General features: G+C 45.7%; 1 protein-coding gene across 6 annotated transcripts in view; it reads right to left on the reverse strand.

The window, feature by feature from the left end:
• PDZD2 (PDZ domain containing 2) overlaps positions 1–21,679 on the reverse strand; it is a 311,190-nt gene that overhangs the window by 153,812 nt on the left and 135,699 nt on the right. The window contains exon 1 of one of the 6 annotated variants that reach the window (XM_016138286.2): positions 14,402–20,683. The exons of 4 other annotated variants lie outside the window; for them this stretch is intronic. In XM_016138286.2, the coding sequence (XP_015993772.2) occupies positions 14,402–14,496 (95 nt within the window). In that variant the 5' untranslated portion in view covers positions 14,497–20,683. Of the gene's footprint in view, positions 1–13,571; positions 13,697–14,401; positions 20,684–21,679 lie in introns of those variants that run through there. One more of the 6 variants, XM_016138288.2, reaches the window with a different exon arrangement.

Here is a 21,679-nt window from a genome sequence, read left to right on the forward strand (position 1 = left end):
AAAACAAGACTACAACATAGAAATTCCGCCTGAATTTCCAGCCTGCTGCCTTGCCCTATAGATTTCAGACTTTCCGGCCCCCACAATCATGTGAACAAATTCTCAAAATACCTCCTCTCCCTCCCCCAGTATGTGTTTCTTCTCTCAGTTCTTTTTTTCTGGAGAACCCTGACTAATACCAGTGTTGGAAGTCTGGGGGCAGCCATGGCTTCTCAACAACTAAAATGGCCCACAATTTTTGCAACATTTGAAAGGATAGAAAAACATGCTTTCGGGAAGGGAAGGGATGATGAAAGGCCAGCTGACGCTGGCATAGTGGTATGAAACACACCTTATATTCATTTCTAGGAAAATATCTCCTGAAAGGAGAAAGTTCTTCAGTCAGGTGGTTCTCCGTTGGATGTGTTTTCCTCCAAGTGGAAATTTCCCCCATTGGCCTGTGATTACTTGTTGGCCAGATGCTCTGTGGGGAGGACACATGTCCATACTCCCATGAGGAGGAGGAGGAGGGGCGGGGTGAGTGAGGTCCGGCCTTCCTGTGCCTGTGATTTTTCCTGAGGGAAATTCTCCTTGTTTGCTTCACCAAAGCCACAAGTTGACAGGCCGCCCAAGACTGATTGCACTTCTCAGACTACCCTCCCTGAACAGACCCTCCTCTCCGCTCACTGTCAGCAACAGGGTCAAGGGCTCTGCTCTGAGCCAGAGCCCACGCTCCTCTCACTCTGCTCACTGCACTGCCGGACGCCACACATGTCCGGATGTAAGGACCCCTGAACACAAGCCGGTACCCCTTTTCCCAGTTTAGATCCTTTACTAATTTTGGAGAAAATACATTTGAGCCATTTTAATATTCTGCATTTCTTCATTATGGTTTGACACTTGCAAATGAAGAAAGTTCAAATAAGAAACGAGAATAGAGTTACTGGAGGGATGATTCAAAGCGACACCAACATACACTATAAAAATACATCGGTTTGCATTTCCTGCAGAAAGAGGTGAACAAAGGACATCTCAGCTAGGTTATAACGTGACCCCAAATATAAAAGATCCCCTACTGGCCCCATCAGAAGGGATCAAAAAAATTGGGGAGGGGGGCACATGTGGTTAGATAAATGTAAATGGGAGGATCTATCTCTCTACATGTAAATACTCTAAGATAGAGAAAAATGTAACATTTCGAATATTTACTTTCAGCTATTTCAGATAATATAGCAATATATATGCTTATATGTGCATCAATATTATATACACAAATATTATGTAAACATCATATAAGTTAATGCTAATTTAGGATTTCTGGTTTCCTTCCACCCCGGATTCTCACGCTTCAGGAAAACCTTTGTTCAAAGTCTTCAGTGGCCCTGGCTCTTTTGTACCTGTTCCTGTGATTATGGCTACATTCTGAGTTTTCCAGAACATATCCTCTTCACTTCCATTTAAGTTACTTGGATAAAGTTCTTAACTTGTTCCATTTTTAAATGATCTTTAAAAGTCTTGTTTACTAAGAAATCTGACACTTGTTACTGTGAAGTCAGATGCCCAGGAATATTGCTAGATTTTTTTTTAGCCTTTTTTTTTTTAAATATGATTTCCTCAGTTGACCTCTATAAGCATCCAAAACCAGCAGTGACTCAAGACCTTTCAGGCTAATGTGAGTTCCCTGAATAACGCTTTGATTTCCAAAATAGAATAACTGAGATCCTCTCACAGAATGAGAGAATTTTGAAAGACTTAAATATAGGCAACACCCTCATTGCTGATAATGATTTTTGGGGATGGGGCGTGGGGAGGGGGCTGTGACTTACATTTGGGCATGAGGTAAACTGTGTAACTTCATTTCTCACATTTCCTCCCATCTGCCTTTTTTCCTCCGCGGGCCACAATGGCGACATGGTACAGAATCATAAGTGGACTTTCTCAGCATTGAGTTGGAGGGGGGGGGGGGGCTTCAGGGGAATTCAAAATGTTGGGTCTAGAGGACCCCAAAACAGGAGCTTCTCCCACAGGACAGATGGGTGCTGCCACATGAGCCAGGCTGGGAGGGCCACTAGCTTTGTCTTGTCTTTCTTCATTCTTCATCTTTTGGAAATAATTTACAGAGCTGTGGTGTGGTGCCTTTAAGAGTGGCCAGAGTACCTGCATCGGGGAGACCCTCCCGGGTCCCCTCGCCACCTTGTGAAGGGGGTCAGACCCGTCCCGCCTCTGCCCTCGGTTTCCTCAGCAGCAAGACTCTGAGCTCAGTGTTAGCACTGCTGGAAGGTTCTACCGACAGCAAAGGGAGCCAGAGAGGGCTGGAGGCACGTCAGAGATGGGGAGACTTTTCAGGGACATTCTGAAGAAGGGCCTAAATACCTTGAGAGCTTCACTCAGCCCCTGCCTATCATCTGTATCAGTGACCGAAGTGGAAAGAAACAGTGGACAATGCTCCGAGCTGTAAAAGGTGCAGCCATTAAGTTCAGTGCAAAGGGGAGAGAGGAAAAAAGATGCTGCTGATGGATATGTATCAACGGTGTGATACTGTGATTTAGAATAAGAAATGTATATGTTTAATCTTCGTCCACTATTCCTAGCAGAACTCTTAAAACACTTGCAACTCCCCATATAAAAACCATAGGGCATGTTTCCTTATAAAGGTGAAATGGGTATTTTTTTTTTTTTTTTGGTCACTCATAACAAGCCCCTTTTAATCACATCTGAGTTTATGAGAATGTGGCGACTTTGGGAAAGTCCTTAAGGATGGGGGCTGGTTGCCATGTGACCCAGGCATGATCAGAGGTCGGAACTTTCGATCCTACCCTCCACCTCCAGGGAAGGGAGAGGGGCTGGAGATTGAGTCTAACCACCAAGGGCCAACGGCTTAATCATCATGCCTAGGTGACGAAGCCTCCATAAAACCCGAGAAGGATGGGGTTCGAGAGGTTCTGGATTAGCGAACGCATGGAGATGCTGCGCCCCTTCACCCCTACCTCACCACAGGCATCTGCCCTCTGATGGTTCCTGAGTTGCGTCCTTTCATAACAAACCAATAAGATGAGCAAATAAACTGTTTTCCTGAGTTCTGTGAGTGTCTCTAGCAAAGTGACCCAACCTAATTAACAGAAAGGATCATGGGAACCTCCTATGTAGAGCCAGCTGGTCAGAGGCACAGGTGACAACCTGGCTTTTTGATTGGCATCTCAAGTGTCTGTGGGGGGTGGGGCAGTCTTGGGGGACTGAGCCCTTAACCTGTGGGATCTGACGCTCTTTCCGGGTAGATAGTGTCTGACCTGAGATTGAACTGGCGGCCCCCGGGGTGTCCCAGAATTGTTTCATTGGGGACACCTCTCCTCCTCCCACCCCACGTTGCCACACGCACATTTGGTGACCAGAAGAGAAGCAGTAGTCAGAGAGTATTGTGTAGAATGTAAATGAAAACAATAGTTTCTCTTTACAACAAGGACAAGTGAGTCAGGAAAGAGGAAAACCCAAAGGGCAGGAACTGTCGGAGGGCCGCGGGCATGTGGCTGCACTCGGAAAAGCGGGCTCCAAGGCGGCAGCCGACCCAGTCCAGGTTCTCACCTGTAGGTGGACTCGAGAGGGTTATGTCCTCAAGTAACACGCAGACCAGCACTCATGGAAGTTTGAGAGTCGTGACACGAAAGACGGAAATTTGCCTCATTCTCCTCGGGTTTTTCCCCATAAAGAAAGCTGACCTTTTACCCAAGCCTTGTTTTATGACTGAGGAACTCAGGCAGGTTCCCAGCTGACAAGGCACATCCGGAAAGGAGAGGCAGCAAACCCCACTCTAAGGGGCCCAGGAGCTAAGCCTCATTAAGGGCTTAAGTGCCTGGCACTGTGATTAACACTTTATGTGTGATATTTCAGTCCTGACCAACCAACCTGTGAAGGAGGGTCGCAGCTTACCCCATTTTACTGAGAAAACCAAGGCAGAGAAGCTAACTAACTTTCCCCAGAGTCATTTATAGCAAGAATGCAGGCCGACTGGGTTTGGAAGGTCACTACTTCACCGGCAAGGTTTATCTGTGGACTCAGACAGCACTGAGAACGTGATATATCCCCTTACACAGGCTATGGAACTACGGGTAGGTTGCTACTCCTCTGTGCCTCAATTTTCAGATGTGCAAAATGGATACAACATGTAGCCGAGTGTGCGATCCTTTAGTTAAAGCCCCTGGCACAAAGTCGGACAAACAGCAGGCACTCAATAAAGATAATACCCTCTCTGCCCTTTCCCCAGTCTTCCTGAACCTATGTCTTACAGGTGAGCGGTAACAATTTATCAGCTCCCGCAGCCCCCAGCTGACTTGCATATGTCAAAGAATGTAAGGCTGGAGGAAGGAACACGAGTTACTGACATCTGCCTCATCAAATGCAGACCTAGACCCATCTGCTTCTCCTCCGTTTAAGAAAAGGCTGTTTCTGGTCCATCTTAAACCAACATTAAGCTGTGACTTCGTGGAGCCAAAGGTTTTTATTTTGCAGGAAACACCTTATCCTCTGGTCCCAGGGCTAAACGGACTCATGTGGGGCCATGGTCACAGGAGCTGTGATCCTCAGAAAATACCCCCCAGGGACACTCTGCAAGCAGCCCTGGCCTGATGTGGGAGATCACGCTTCTGCAGATGGGCCTGAGACTCTGGCTCCAATAACTGCAAAACTTAGATAACTAATTTATCCAACACAACCCCAACACCTCATACACATGCATAAACCACTGCTCCAAAGTTTAAAGCTGGCGAAGGAAAATGTCCAGGAGTGGCTGTGGGTTGGTCCAGATATCTCCCCCAGCGTGGGGCGAATGTCGGAGCCTGGGTTAGAATCCACCGTCTGCAACCTATTAGGCCCTTTTATGAGCTCAGAGCAGGACTATCTGGTTTGCATTTGCAACACAGAGGGAAGCAATAAGGGCAGCAGAGAGGCAGACTTTCTGGAGATTAGTTTTACCAGAAAGCACCTACGAAATGACCCAACGGTGTGACAGGCGGGAGAGATGGAGAGACCCCGAGGCGGAGAGTCAGGGCACCAAGCTCTGGCATCATCCATACCACCTACCTACTCCTGTGTTCCGGGACCGAGCACTGAACCTCTCTGCCTAAGCATCCCCTTAAAATGGTGAACCCAGATTAGATACACTTCAACTTCAAGATTCCTTCTAGCTTGAAAATTCTATTGTTTCAGTTCTTTATGAAACCCCTTTGTGAACTCTGAAAAAATATTGATGTGAAACCTAGCATAATGTGTTGCCTATAACTGACACTTGGCAATTGTTTACTGCATAAATGAGTGAACCAATGCTCCTAAGGATACAGATACAGGTTATTTTTAAAAAATCAAGTCACAGCTATATTAGACCCACATATACACCGCACACATACATGCGTTCCTGTATGTATGCTATTATTTTACCTCAAGCGTTGCACCAATTGTTGTGACCTCTGTCTACAAAACTGTCCAGGCATGCCTCGTTTCACTGAACGTTACCGATGCTGCATTTTTTACAAACCGAAGGTAAGACCCTCCACCAGCAAAAAGATTACAACTTGCTGAAGGCTCAGATGACTGTTAGCATTTTTTTAGCAAGAAGTATTTTTTAATTAAAAAGTTAAGGTATGTAGATTGTTTTTTAAAAGATATATTGCTATTGCACACCTAATAGACTACAGTACAGTGTACACTTAACTTTTATATGCACTGGGAAACCCCAAAATTTGTGTGACTCACTTTATTGCAGTATTCGCTTTACTGACATGATCTGGAACCGAACCTGCAATTTATCTGAGGTAAGCCTACAGGGAGGGGACAGAATAATCCACACCCCTGGTTTCCAGGACTCGTAACCTAACAGAAAAGACAGAACGGACACAAGAATAAGGTGACAACTCTCAGACAGGACAAGACACAATTCTACTTCGGATGCACTAAAGCAAATGTAACTGGCATTTTAGAGCCAGACATGACAACCAGGCTTTTACATGAGAAAGAGACAGACACATACTGTATCATCCAAGGTCCCAGCAGGAAACAAAGCAGACTCAAAAGGGATGAGCTGAAGAGAGTTTTACAGGGACTATTTAGAGAGGTGTGGGCAAGATGATGCAGCTGGGGGCTAGCAGCAGCTGGGAAGCTATGACTTCCTTTAGGTCTGAAGGGCAAGGGAAAGAAGCCGTGTGAGCTGGAGCCATGAAAGTCAGCTGCCCACCAAGAGCTCAGAAGACACCAGCCACCAACAGGACCTTAGCAAGGCTGAGGGGATGGAGGTGAGGGAGATAAATACCCCAACACTCTTCTGCCTTCTGCTCTGCCCGTGCCTCCCATTGGCTGAACACAACCAGAAACAGGACAAAGGGAGGCCACATATTGTAGTTCATAGAGGTAAGTCTCTTGGTACAGAGAAGGAAGAGAATGAATCGGGGCTGGAGGAGTAGGAGGAGGAAGGAGAAAGCATACGCACACACTTATAAATTATATACATACACGTATACGTTTGAGACGCATTTGGGACAAGTATGTCTTTGACTTTTCCAAAAAGATTATTTGTTCCACTGAAGGGTTTCACCATAGGATTAATCGAAATTTAAATATTAAGGTCTTCCAGCATATCCCAGATATAACTTATAAAAGCAGAAACTTCTTTAACTGTAAATAACTTCTTCATAATGCTCATGTTGTCTGAGGCATGGTGTGTTTGTTTACATCGGTCCTGAGAGGGAAACTCGCTAGCCAGACAAAACTGTCTCATAACAGTTTTCCTTAATCCTCTATCCCAACCAGCCCAATTTCCAAAGATAAAACAAACTCCAAAATTTGCACACTAACACATTTTTCCATTTATATTTTCTATCAGTTGGCAATTAAAACAAGAAATCTCAGGGGTCAGCCAAAAGTCTTACATAACAAATGAAAGAGTCAGATATATCATCTCTGGATTCAAAAGTGCAAAGAGACATGTCATGAGAAACCACCTGGAAAACGGCACTTGGCAGGCGACAGTTCAGGGATCCACATTTCACACGGTAATTTCTTGCCAGCGAATGCTTAACCTTTAACAGGGACCCTTGGCAAAAGTCCCAAAAGTAGTAAAGCCTCTATAACGCCATCTACTTGTGTGCAGAGTTCCGCTGATGGCCACGGGAGCCTAGAACAGGCTGAGGATGGCGCCTAAGGATGGCTCAGAGAGAAGAAGAGGAGGGTTTAAAGACGTTTCATGGTCCCCTCCCAATGAGGGACTATATATCTGACGTTTTCCGGACAGTCCCAGCCTCAGCTATTCTAGCCCATATTACTTTAATGTCCAATCCTCAGAAAATAGTTACACAAATTATGGTCTTTTGACTCTGTTGGGAAATACGCTGCCATTAAAATTAATGAGTCTGTAACACGAAAAATCCTTGTGTTTATTCATTCACAGTAATATCTGAATCCCTACTGTATACTACAGACGGCGTAAGAGTGGTCAGGCTATAATGATGAATTATAGAACATACACATTATGTAACACAGAATGGGTTCCAGAACCAGAGTGCCAGCATTTAAATCTTTGCTCCACCTCTGGAAAGGACAACCTTGAGCAATTTCCCTAAACACTGAGTACCTCAAGTGATCTCCACTAACGAATGGGAATAGCACGTTCTTCATAAGATTGTTGAGGATGAGATAAGCTGACACTTGTAAAGCTGGTAACATACTTGGCAAGCAGTAAGTGCTTAGCAGATCTTAGCTACGTTACAATATGACATCCCCATCCTTACAGTCTTGGTTTAGTAAGAGATACAGCTACAAACGAGAGAATGAGGGTATAATGCTTAGTGCAATCGAGGGCTTCCCTGTAGGCTAACATTTTATTGGGAATGGAAGAGACCAGGAGGGCCTTCCATTCACAAAAACAAAGAGCGTGTGTCATTGCCGTGTGAGTCAGACCGGGGAAAACAGGAATAGAGAGTCTACTTTCTCCTGCATACTGGTCTCCTTGACACCGCTGAGCACTTCCAGAGTTCAGTTCATCTTCAAATCTTCCCCAAGAATGGGATGCGCAAAGACAAAGGACGGACAACGAAGGAACGACACCAAGGGTGCGTGTGCGGGCAGACTGGCCGGGCTCCGCAACGAAGGCGGCGAAGGCAGTGAGTGAAAACCGGTGCTGGTTTGTTCACAGGCTGGAACGCATGCGGTTACTTCATTGCCTTGTCATTTGAAGAACAGTCTTCACTTCTCTGACAGCCCTGGGATGTTCTCTCAAAGCAAAGAATCCTCTTCTCCCCGCTAAATGTCTCCATAGTTATTCTTTCCTTTGAAGTTGGAAGAGGGAATTACTTTCATCTGCCTGGAAAATAGGCAGGGTAGAGAGGAATCCTACTTGCAATCAGGCAACTCGGATCCCCGGTAAGGTGAGCCCATGGTCTGCCTTAACTCCTTTTGGATACGATGCATTAAATAAATATCTACCTGTATTAGTTTGGTAGCAAATCCTTATTCAAAAATGTTCGAACAGGGAGGAAGTTAATCATTTCGCGTGATGGGGAGTGCATAGGAAGGGTGGGGCTTGAACCGCGCTTCTCAGGGACTCCCTGGGATCTGTTCTCTCCTGCGTGCTGGCTTTATCCTAGGGCTGGAGGCAAGATGCCTAGGGCAGTTCTGGACAGCATGGCCCAAGGGGGCAACTGGGTCATTTATTCTTTATGTCTTTTTCTCAGTAACGAGCAAACCTTCCCTAGAAGCTTCATAAGAGACTTTCATACCTCATTGCCCAGGCTTGGCTCCCATACGCTTTCCTACACTTTCCTCTGGGGTGTGGAATGGAGGTACCACGACTGACCGGAGGGGCTAATCATCTCAGAGAATGGATGCTTCTGGGTCCACGTGACCACCAAAGCACCTGATGGGTTTCTGGTGAGGACCAAAGAAGCAAATGAACGAGGAATACAGTTCAACGAAGTTAACATGCTGTATAGTTATTCTCACAGATAGAATTCTAATAAGCTTCAGCATCAAACACAGTCAGAAGTGCCTCTGCCCGATACCCCACACATACAAAGAAACACAGTTAATGAGCAGATGGAAAAGACGCTAATATACTTAGTATAAATGCCCACTAGCCACTCTGCTCATGGCTTGAGACAGTTGTAATGAATACTGCTGAGGTGACAGTACGACATGATCTGTTTGCATTTCTGTCCCAAACGGGCACTTGCAGGGGTATGAAAACAGAAGCAAGAGCTGAGAGGAGGGTTCTGAGGCGGAGCTGGGGGCATCGAGCAAGGCAACTCAGTTGCCAACAACCACGATGGCCTGAAATGAGAGTAAAGGACTTTTTTTTTTTTTTCAGTGTGGGGAGAAGGGTTCGCTCAACCCTCCAAGATAAAGGTGACAGACGAAACAATGACTGCAATGACACTGTGGAAGCTGGAAAGTGGTCCACCCGGCGGTAACTGACTTAGCAGATGAGAAAAGGCTGAAACCTAGCACAGCAGTGCGGGAAGCCTGAGAGCAGGCTGGGGTTCACGTCACAGAGCTCCAGAGAGCCTCTGGAACTGGGGGAACCAGGCACTGAGGGGACAGGGGCCCCTAAAAGCAGGAAGACTGGCTAATTCTGTGCCTGAAGCTGTCAGAACCCGTACATTCCCTCCAACCTCAGTCCCAGCTCCTGAGAGGCTGCCGGCATCCTATAACTTGTTTGCTGAATCAGAGACACCGCGCATAGCTGAAGGACGAGCGTGTGGCTTTAAAACGGGAATAAGAGAAAGTCTCCATACCGGATGCAGACTCCTGGTCTCCTTCCCGCGGCATCGGGTTCACAGAATGCCACAGGGTCCCCTCAGTGTGGGAGGATCTCTCTTCCTCTGAAAGACCTTCCACCAACAGGTGAGAGTCCTCCGGTAAAACCTTTCAGCAGGTTACTCCTACAGCAGAGGTGCTCAGGGCCAGCTGCACATTTCAATCACCTGAGGAGCTTTTAATAATCACTATTACCTGGGCCCTCACAAGACCGTGCACTCGGTGACCCAGCTGATGTGTATGTAAAGCTCACTGGGTGCCAGGCATTGTTCCGGATTCTGAAACACTGTTCTGGGTGTTGTTCTTGGTCAAGAGGAACAAGCCCACGGTAGGGGCCCCATCCACGCATGCAGACCTTCCTCTTAGCTTTTCAGTGATAGGTTCAAGTCATCAGACGTTTGAGGAAAGCCTTTTAACATGCACGATTTAAAAAACAAAACAAAACAAAAGCTAAGAAGAGATCAGGGGAAAGGAAGCCATGCAGGGAGTAGAGGAATGCTTCAGAAAAGCTGTCACAGATCCGTGCAGAGTTGAAAAGCTTTTCATCCGCAAAACGAGAACAGGAGGTTATAAAAAGAACATTTCGGAGATTTTTAAAGAGCTCTTGGAAATTAGAAATGTGATAGTAGACATGAAAATTCAATATATGGGTTGGAAGATAAAATGAAGAAATTTCCCAGAGAGTAGAATTAAAAAAAAAAAAAACAAAAAAAACAAATGGAGATAGAAAATATAAAAGTAAGAAAATTAGAGGTTCTATCCATGAGGGACCCCCTTCTAACTTAATAGGTGTTCCAGAATTTTTTTTTTTTAATTCCAGAAAACTGTTCAGAACTGAAGGACATGAGTTTCCAGACTGAGAAGGTCCACTGACAGCCATGCGAAATGGATGAAAAATGACTCATAACAAGGTATATTACAGAGAGATTTCATTACAGAGAAAAAAGACATTACAAAGGACAAGGAATCCTAAAAACTTTCAGATGGGGAAATAATCATATTCAAAGCATCAGGAATTAGAATGACATCAGACCTCTCAACAGCAACACTGAACTTGGAAGAGCAGTGCTTTCCGAATTCTGGGGGAAAAGTAGAGTTCATACCTCATCAAACTATCAAACTTGGTAGACCTCAAAAAACGTATCTCCCACGTACTCTTTCTCAGGAACTTCTAGAAGATGTTTTACCAGGGAGAGGGGGGGGGGGAGAGAGAGAGAGAGAGAGAGAGAGAGAGAGAGCAAATAGAGAAAGAAACAGAGGAAGATGTAGAGTCTAGAGATGGGATGCCGCAGGAGAAAGAGGCAAACTGAATCTCCATTGTGATGATGGGAGGAGAGTCCAGGATGATGGCCGTGCAGCAGGCCCCAGAGCAGCAAATCCGGACATGGCAGGAGGCCAGAGGGCTTGGTGAATGCAAAGAACCAGGGGGACAGTATGCACTTGCTGTTTAGAAAGACATACAAAGATCTGAAAATGGTCGTCTGTGGGGCATAGCTGCTGAGGCTGGCGAGGCCAGTGACTGCTGTTTCTAGTTATACGCCTTGTGGAAGTATTTGGCTTTCTAAATTATGCGCTGTATACGTATAGTTTTGATGAAAAAAAAAAAAGGAAGGGAAGCTCAGGCTATGAATCAGATTCCAGAAGTTCCCGAGCAGTGTGTCTTGGAGAATCCCCTCCTGGAAGCCAGCAAAGGTACTTGGTGAAACCTCTGGGGAAACAGTCGAGGCGCTGAGGAAGGCAGGGCTGATTAGTGACGGCGTGAATGGACCTAGAGGGTATTATGCTGAATGAAATAAATCAGAGGAGGACAGATGCCATATGATTTCACTTATATGTAGAATCTAAAAAGCAAAATAAAACTAACAAATCAATTCGTAGATAAAAAGAACTGGTCGTCACCAGATGGGAGGTGGTGGGGGACAAGCGAAAGGGCGAAAGGGATTAAGTTATACAAATTGCCAAGTTGTAAAAACGGGGGAAATATACAATACGGCATAGGGAACAAAGTCAATAACATCATAATAACGGTGTACGGTGCCAGATGGGTGCTAGACTTATCCTGTTGATCATGATCGCTTTGTGAGGCATCTAAATGTCTAATCACCATGTTGTGAACCTGAAACTAAGATAATATTGTATGTCGACTGTAATCGAAAATCAATTAAACTTAAAAGAAGGCGGGACTGAGCACAGGGCAGAACAGGTGAGAAAAGAACTCGGTGTCCCAGGAAACAGGCTGGGATGGGGTCACTATTTCCCTTCAAGGAAAGAGTTCCTAAGTGTGACCTGCCTGCATGTACAGAGGTCGATCAGCAGCAGAGGATCAAAAGAAGTTCCGTGCAGGTGTGCTGTCCGCAATTTAAGGTGTGAGGAGGTGAGCAGAAAGGCAGTTTGGGGAAACTTTGCTGCTCTTGATGCTGTCTTCCTATCACTCTAGATTAGGGAGAGGTTGACTATATGTCCTCAATTACGCCCAGCAGGGCAGGATCAGAGTTCAAGGCTGAAAGAGTCAGAGCAAGCCTGAAATCCTGAGTCCACCTGGGCTTCCCAGTCACTTTGTTACATTTTTTGTTTCTTCTATGTGTAGCCTATTCTGAGGACTCTTTTCTTTCCTTTAGACCCTGACACAGACCTCCTCTCCCAAGGCCCACCCTACCTACCCGTGTGTCCTGAAGGATACACCCCAGGGGCAGTGGGCTTGATAAGAAGAAATCCTGAAGGCAATTAACTGTGGGTGGGTCCTGCACCCTTTCAAAAGAAAAAGAGCCACAGTGCATTACAGGTTAATGTTTTATGGCCAGAGTAACCTTCAGGGGGTAGGACCATCCCCTTGCACCTTACTTTTCAATTCATCTGCAAAGTGAACTCAGAAGTGCAAAGTCTGAAAGTACTATTCTATGTGTATGTAAAGATACTTCTATATTATTTACAGAGCTAATGCCATCCTCTTATTTCAAACTCAAACTGACCTTTTTATGAGAAGTGTTTACTGTTTACAGTCATAGAAATTTTCTCCCAGAAATGGTTCCTGGGATGACAGCTGTCGTCCCCTCCTTACCCCGTCTCACGAGACATAATTGACTTAATCTCACTCTAGTATTTATAAACTGCCTATTAGAGAGTAGCAACACGGTAGAAAAGAAAATGTCATTCTCTTTCAGAAACATCGTTCATCTTTAAAATCTCGGATGTGTGGATACTATAAACAAAACCTTTTCTGAATCAGTGCTGGGGGAGTTGTCCAAGCGAACAGTTTAGTGGTTTGGAGTAAAGATCCGTGGGGCCCCACAGGAGCGCATGTCCTCGTGAGGGGTCATAAACTGTTCCAGCTGGTAGAAGACGCAGCTTTGCTCTACCCTAGATTGGGTCTCCTGCTAGCCAAGAGCGAGGAGCCCCGGACAAGGCTAGCGTAACCGTAACCCGCGCAGGGTTGCTGGAACCACGCCCCGCACCCCACATTCCCTTTAAGTGTCTTAAAGAACAGGGGCCTTGGCCGCTCCCGACTTGCCCCTTGTGTCCCCCTCCCCGGGGCTCCCCCGCCCCCACGCATCGCACACGCTCAGGGCGCCTCCTTCCGTCTCGTACTTGGCAAACCCGTTCCAGGTCGGCCACCCCTCCCAAGGAGCACGCACCATCGCTAAGCCCGCAAATCCAAGCCCAAAACAAGACAGCCAAGTGACCCGCCAGATGGGTCTTGCGCGGCCCTTTCTCGGAGGCTGCGACTCCAAATCCCCGATCTGCGCCGCAGCCCGGATGGGGTGCGGAAGCCCGAGGTTTCTGTTCGTGAAGCCGAGCCCTACCTTCAGTCTTGAAGTCACCTTCGGGGGGTGCTCCGGAGCGCCCCGGCCTCCGGCGGAGCCTCGGCGGGGAGCAGCTGGCCGGGGTGATCCTCGCGAGCCGGGCGGGGCGGGGCCGCGCGCGCCCGGGGCGATCCCGGCGCTAATCACCTGCTGGCGCGCGGCGCGAGCTCCGCGCCCGGGACGCCGCCCCGCGGGGCGCCCGCAGCCCGGCCTTCGGGAGCGCGGTGCCTGCGGAGCTCGCGGACGCTCCGCGCCGTCCGCTACATGCCCGCGGGCGCGCTCCCCCGCCCGCCCGCAGCCCCCGGAGGGGAGGTTATGCAAAGACGGGAACGGAATCCCAGCTCAGCTCGTCACTCCCCTGCTCGCTTGTCAAAACTCCACGGCATTCCAGACCCGCTTTCCCGGTCCCTCCCCTCGCGGGGAGAAGGAACCCGCCCCGGGCGGGGAATCGGGGCGTCTGGGGTTGCCGATGCAGACGCTTTGTTTACATCAAGTGCTCGGGAGCTTCCAGCGGTAACTGGGAGCAGGTTCGAAAGAGAAAACGCCCTACGCGGATACCCTCGCCCGGTCCCAAGTCCTCCCTCCCGCCACAAGGAGCTCCACCTCCCCAACATCATTCATTTCATAACCGCTCCGTTTCATAATCAGCAGCAGCATGGGTTCTTACTGGGGGGTGGGGGCCCAAACTAGAATCACAGCCATCGCACCGAGCAAGGTCAAGAAACTTTCCAGAAATCTCCACTCAGATTCTTTCTGCTGGAGTAACCAGATTTTACCACTGCTGAATTACAATCGCCGGTGACTGCACAACTTAAGCATTTCCTTTATACCTTCTCCCGCTCCTGCGGCCCCTCCCGTCTTCTGGGGGTTCAGTCAACAAGTCATCCCCCGGAGAGGCATGAATGGGCCTGGGCCGTGCAGCCATCGCTCCAGCTGCAAACTGATGAGGAAGCCCGACCCACGAGGCTGAATTGTTTACATCACACCCACTGAGGGCTTCCTGTCTTAAATTAATGGGAATAGAAATAAGACAGGAAAAGAGTGTTTGCTTTTCTTAAAGCTAGGGTGGGGAGCAGGCAGAGAGAGAGAGAGAGAGGAGGAATCACCCCACATTTCATTGCATGAAGTGGTTGCTTTTCAAAACTTCAACTGTATTTCATTCCATTTTTCTTCTTTAACACTTGTTGAAAAGTAAAAGTATTGCTGTGCCAAACCTCAAACCATTATGGGACTTATGCTCAAAACACATTTTCACCTGGCTTCGAGAGGGATCCAGGTTGGAGCTCTCAGGGGGAACTAGAGTGGAAAGACCTCCTGTGATTGAATGGCACACATCTCGGCACACACTGAAGCCCTGTGCCTCCTAGGACCTGCACACATGCACACACACTCATCCTATTCCCTGGTTCATACCAGAAGCTTGCCTTGTCGTCCCCCGAGCCCTCACCCCTATGCCTCTCTAAGCTATGGTTCTCCTCCTGGGCATCCAGCAGCCTCTGAAAGTAAATGAGCTTTACAAAGGACAGATCTGGTGGAATTCAGAGCAATTCATTATGAAGGAGCAGGCAAAAGAAGGCTTCAGTTCCCAGTACCATTACTGCCGCTGGAATGGGTAATAGAGCTTGGGAAGGGCCAACCCATGTCAAGACCAGCCTGGACACCTGACCTCTCTCAGGAACAGCCCACAGAGCACAAGGTAAATAATCATCATAATCACTGGTCCTGGAATCACCCCCAGTTGCTTCACTCAGGTTGACTCAAGAGCAAAAGGGGAAACAGGCAGGAATGCCAGGTGGGGACATTCCCCCTTTAGAAGTACTGGAAGGAAACAAAACCCCAGACTAAAGGGTATCTCAAGGAGGTGTGGGTACTGCAACCAGCACTGACCTGTGGGGCTTAGGAGAACACGACGTGTGACCCGTGAAAACAAGCTTTGCAAGCCAGTCCTCAAAACACTGCAATTCCTGGGCAAAGCGAGTTAGGATGATGATTTCAGAAAAAGCCAAGTATATCAGGACTCTCCAACAAAAAGTGTCTGCCTTACAAATTTTGCCCGGGTCTCAGTGAATGTTAGCTTTTCCCCGCTTCCCTTTTCCCTCTCTTCTGCCATGAGATGGTAATCCTGGTGGATTCATTAACATACTTTTATGAGGCATCTGATAAGTTTTATGAGAGTAAGTTCGAATTGGATAAATTTCGAATAATTTCAGAAGTGCTCCTTTTCTTCTTTTCTTATTGCTTTCTCTGCCAACAGTTTCTTAATACTTTATTTCTAACTTTCTCTGCTCCTTCAATCTGGTATGTTATTTATGATGTACAAACCAGTGCTGTTTAAAGTAAATCTATGACTTTAAGTATAATGCAAATAAGTATTACCCCTTCCCCCACCAACTTTGTTGCCTAAGCTTAGTTTAGGGTGTGTATGTGCTGGGAATTAAAACTTAACCACATCTGTATAAGATCTTAATTTCAGGAAAGCTTTGAATGCATATGACATTCTCATCAGGGAGCCAGAAAGATATAATCTGGTCGGTCTTTTCCCTCAGCCGGTTTCACTGCTGACTGGAAAAAAGATCAATGGCTCGGTAAACAAAGGGGTGCTTAAAATGTGTCCTCCAATTTTATAGTGGGTCTGGTTTAAATAATACTTATTTGCACACCCAGAGTCTACAGATAATATTAATTTGAGTGAGAACTGTTGATATGTTAGGAGAACCCAAAGTGGATTCAACACATGAAGGAAACGGTTCATTAAAAACAGTTTAGATAGAGTGCAGCATGACGGCTGATTACAAAAGCAGTACCCTGAGGGGTGATGATCAAAATGACAGGCACAAATAGGATTAATATCTAGATTCAAGAAAAACTAACAAAGACGTGAGGATAACAGCAGACCATGCAGTTAATATGAAGTTGCATGCTGTACTGATAAAAAATAGGTTACGTGATACTGGGGTGAATTCACATGGGTGGAGTTTGACATGAAAGGGCAGGGCCTGTCCCCGTTTCCCTCCTTCCCATAATGAAGAACTTGGCAGCAGACAGACTCTTATTAGGGCGTTTTGTCCAGTCTGAGGCCCCTTATTTTACGGAAGATATAGAGACACTGGAAAGGTTCCAAAGGAGACCCTAAATGATTAAAGAGACAGAAAATAGAACCTAGGAGGGAAGGTTAAAGGGTTTGGAGTTGTTTAGTCTAGAGTGAAAAAGTGTCTAAAGGCAAACGTAACAGTCTCCTACACGAGGGGTTATTACAGAGGATGCCGACCAGCTGTTCTTCATCTCTACAGAAGACAGAAAAGGTAAGAGGCTCAAAAGCAAGATTAAACATTAGGTCAGACATAAAAAAGACTTGTTTGATGTAATAACCAACTCGACATTGACACCGCTGTGAGTGAAATCTTCACCCATCTGACTCCATCCTAAGTGACAGTCTTGCACGTTTAGGCAGAAGCCAGGTTAGAGAATACCTTTCACTCCTTTCTAGGGCTATAGTGTTCCTCATGTCTCCATTGAATGTGGGAGCAAAGATCCTGAGTGTCCATGTTCCCTAATTCACAAATAAGGTGCCATGAGAATGTCAGGCTGCCCACAAACATATGCCTACATCTCATTGGACCTTTGTTCAGATGAGTATCTCTAAGAATATGTCCAACTTCAGACATTGAAGAAATGATAAGTATATTTTATAGATTTTCTCCTCTATATAGTTTCTATGTATAGGCAGCATTGCTTTTTGTTTAATGGGCACACAAATATTAATTGACGATGATAATCATAGTTACGAACTAGTAAGCTCTTACCGTAATTATGTTGGGCACTGTGCTAACTACTTTATGTAGATTACTTCTCTCTCTCTTTTTTTTTTTTTGTCAGTAGTCCTGTGAATTAGGAAAAATGATCAGCCTTATTCTAATGCAAAGAACCTGAGTCACAATGAGGTTAAGTAATATAGCTAGTAAATGTTGGAGTCCCAATTCAAACCCATTTGGTCTGACTCAAAACCATGTGCTTAACCGTTATACCACTGCCTCTCATCATTAAGTATTTTTAGCTCTTGGGAGGGAAGAAACACTGCAAAAAGGAGCATTTGTTTATTGGCACAAAAAGATTGTGCCATGCCTTCCATAGGTTTACTTTGCCCAGGGAATGCGAGTTTTCCTAGCACAGCAGAAGGACTGACTTTTCCTCCAGACTATAAACATGCATTGCTCTCTCCCACAAAGGTGAAGAATCCAATCAAGGTTCACCTGTATTTTATTTATTAGAAACACTTGGCCATTCACCTATACCCTAACCTTGCACATAGGTCTTCCATGCCTGTTGAATGCATTATTACTGTGGTGCTTTGAGACAAACTGAGCTGAATTGAGTTTTCCCAGCGTGCTAGTGGTCAAGGCTATGGTCGGTCATTTCTATGGGCCTTTTATCGGCTGTTCCCTAAGAGTCTTAAAATCCAACTATTTCCTTTAATACGGCATCCATGAGAAAGTATATGGATGGGTCACATATTTCCCCAATGTCAACTACTCTCAGATCAAGAAAAGATTTGTAAAGGGTTTATTGAGTGCTGTTGTGTATTAACAGTAGATGATTCATGAGTAAAACAGACATCAAAATGATTTTTAGAAAGGCAAACGAACCACACACAAACAAAAAATTAAAAGCCTTGATGCAAATTATCCCCAAGGACAGATATTTTCCCATTAGGACAATTTATCTTGAGTCTATAAACAGAGAGGGGCATAATTATCCAAGTGTTTGTTAACAGATCTAAACCTTATGAGGCTATAAAAAGCTGGAGAGAGGAAGAAAGAGGAAATTCCCAGGAGAAGAACCCCAACCACATCCAGGGCCTAGCCGATCTCCATAAATACAAAGTGGCACAAAGCAAAGCACAGGAAGAAACCTCAGGATCTTAACCTAAGCCACAGAAATAACTTTGAATTGTCTTAAAACCAAACAGTGATAATTCCAGCCAATAACCTTTCAGCCGACACATGGGCAGACTGGTGACTTATTGGTGTTCCAGATGTAGTTAATAAAAACATGCCCAGAATAAAAAAAAAAAAAAGTATTCAGTAAACTCTGATTGAATGGATGGATGAGTGAATGTCTGAACAGATGCCAGGCTGCCTCTTCTTCCCTGTTGGAAAGATGTCTTTGATGCTTCAATCCCGAAGCTCCCACAGAGGGGTTGAACCATTTGATACTGGTACGCTGGGAACAGTTCATGAGACCAGAGACTGGTTTGGGACCCAAATATACCAATTTGTGATCTTGCTGTGAACAAAGGAAGGGGAATAGCAGTACCTGTGGACCATCTCTGCAGACCTTGATTGAAAAGCTTCCATTCCTTACAGTACAGATTCTAACCTCTATTTGAAGTCCGACAGAATCGAGTACTACATAGCAAGCATTTATCCAGCACTGACTGGGTGCGAGGTCTTGTTCTAAGCCCTTCACATATTAACTCATTAGATCCTGATCACGATCTTAAGAATGTATATTATTATTACCAACCTATTTTACAGGCAACAAAACTGGGCCAAAAGATTACCTAATTAGCTCATGGTCATACAATTAATTAGTAGAGTTGCTGGAACTCATATTCCATCTAGAACCAGCCCTTGTTCTTAAATGCTACCCAAAGCTACCTGTACACATTTTATCTCCTGCTGCTCCTCAACACAAACTCACTGTCCCAGTCCAAGTGTTTACCTAGAAATAGTCAAAGAGCATTCTGATCTCCGCAGGACATGTTCGCTGACCTCCCCGGCCCACTCCTGCCTCTCTCTTCGGAGTGCTCACATCACCTATATTCTCCGTCAACACAAATGTCACTTACTTGGCTCACATCACATCTCTCCGGCTAGACCTTAAATCCCTTTGGGGTTAGCACTGTGCTGAACGGCTGTCTGGGGATGCGGTAGAATAAGTAAGACCTAGATTTAAAGTCCAAATCCCATAATTATCACCCTCAGGACTCTGGGTAGGTCATTTAACATTTCCTACTCTCATATTCAAGCTGTATTCCTTAAGGGCTTCTTGGGCAGGTGGAATTAAATGGGAAAACGTATATGACGTGTCTAGGATGACGCCTGATATCGTAAGCCAGTTATTTTCGGTCATTAACTATTTTGATTCCCAAGGGACATTTGGCAAGGTCTGGAGATATTTTTGATAGCGAGGAGCGGTGCTACTAGCATCTAGTGGGTAGAGGTCAGCAATGCACCCTACAAAGCACAGGACGGGCCCCTGCAACAAAAGATTACCTAGTCTAAAAGGTCAGTAGCAACAGTGCTGAGGTTGAGCAACCCTGCTGTAAGCTATTAAAAATTTACTAAACATAGAGTTCCCATTGTCTTCCTATTTCTTATTTTTTTATAGTACTGTGCTTATGGTAGGGATTCAGTAAGTCTTCTTTAAGTAAACATATGAATAAATGGGTAAGTGAACGTATGAGTCTTAAGATATTTTGCTGGTAAACACTTGACTTGAGGGTGTGGTCTAGTCATGGCAGGGGTTTGGGTGGAAGTTAATTAACCTAGAACCAGAACCTTCAAATATCCATGCTCGATGAAAGAAAATCTAAAACAAACCCAATTTACTACTAGTGGCCTGAGCCCAATGAAAGTGATGTCCAAGTCAGTCTCAGGAGAGCTGAAGAATTTAAAGGCCAGCTCCTCCTCATTGGTCACTCTTCCTAAGTGACATGCTTTACTCTGCAAATGTTCCTTCATCTGAATCTAATGCCCACACCAGAGAATCAACACTAAAAGAGCCAGAAAACCATGAAAGAACTTGTTCAATCTCTCATCCTATGTCCACCACTCACCCTGGCAACAACTGCATACAATATGGAGCCCAGTCAAATGAACTCTTATCAAGAATACAAATTAAAAATACTCAGTGGAAGCAAAAAGGTTGCACTTATTACTTGAGGCTTTTGACAGGTTCAGTGAGATCAGCTGCAAGCATTGGAAACCCAATACAAAAAAAAAGCCTACGTTCCTGGATATAGCATCAGGGATATTGACACAAACCAGAAAACCCAAAGAGAGGGAGGGAGAAAGGAAGAGGAAGAGACAGAGGGAAGGAGGGAGGGAGAGAGAGAGAGAGAGAGAGAGAGAGCCCGCGCGCGAGAGGGCAACTCCTTCCATCTCCCATTCTCCAGACTTGGCGGCAACATCTGCTTCCATTTCCATCTCTCACAGTTGGAATATATGAGAGATTTTTATGTACTTGTCTATAAGAAAATTTAAAACTTAACTGCAATGTCTAATCGTCTTTAAGCATCTCTGGGAGATATCCTGAACTAAATTATCTGTGTAGAACTGTGAGAACAAGATAGATTTTTTCTTGCCTCGGGACCCCGAATACATCAAAACTGAGATTATCCCCCCCTTCCACCATACACACATACTTTAAGCACCTTCACCTGACTAATCCCTGCTACCCTCTCTGGACTCCGCTTATCCATCACCTTCCCTAGAGATCCCACCCCGAGCCTCCCCTGGAATGTGACTGAGGCCCTCCCGGCTTCGGTAGCATCCTCACTGCCCATTCACTTGTCTGCTTACCCTTCTAGACAACAAACTCTTTTAGGGTAAGGTTACGTGGCCTTGTTTACTATTTTATTCCCAGAGCCTAGCACTGTGCCTGGGCACATACAGGTGCCCCATGAATATTTGTTGAACAAACGATTAGAAACCAGGACACTTCCAAATGCATTCATTCCTGCAGCTCCTTACTGAACGCCTACTATATGACCCAGGTATTGGTTTAGGCACTAGGAAAGCAACCATTACCACCTTGACACTAATGACAATATTATTATTCCCATTGTACCAATGAAGGTCCCACGCCACTCCCATGGACCTTAATGAGAAAGAATTTCTGACATCAAAGTCCCTCAAGGTCTATTTATATAGGCTTCGCTCACACCCACTAGGAAAAGGTTACCTATGAATTCACTCATGAGCTTTGCTGATGTCTGTCCCTTTGCCTGGAGAGTCCCTATGCATTCTCCATAGTGTCTGAAATTTACTTTAAAATATTTTGATATAGACTATCGAGTGATGACAACTGTGACCTACACTCTAGCG

Source organism: Rousettus aegyptiacus, unplaced genomic scaffold (genome assembly GCF_014176215.1).
Source record: "Rousettus aegyptiacus isolate mRouAeg1 unplaced genomic scaffold, mRouAeg1.p scaffold_m13_p_8, whole genome shotgun sequence".
Classification (NCBI taxonomy): Eukaryota; Metazoa; Chordata; class Mammalia; order Chiroptera; family Pteropodidae; genus Rousettus; species Rousettus aegyptiacus.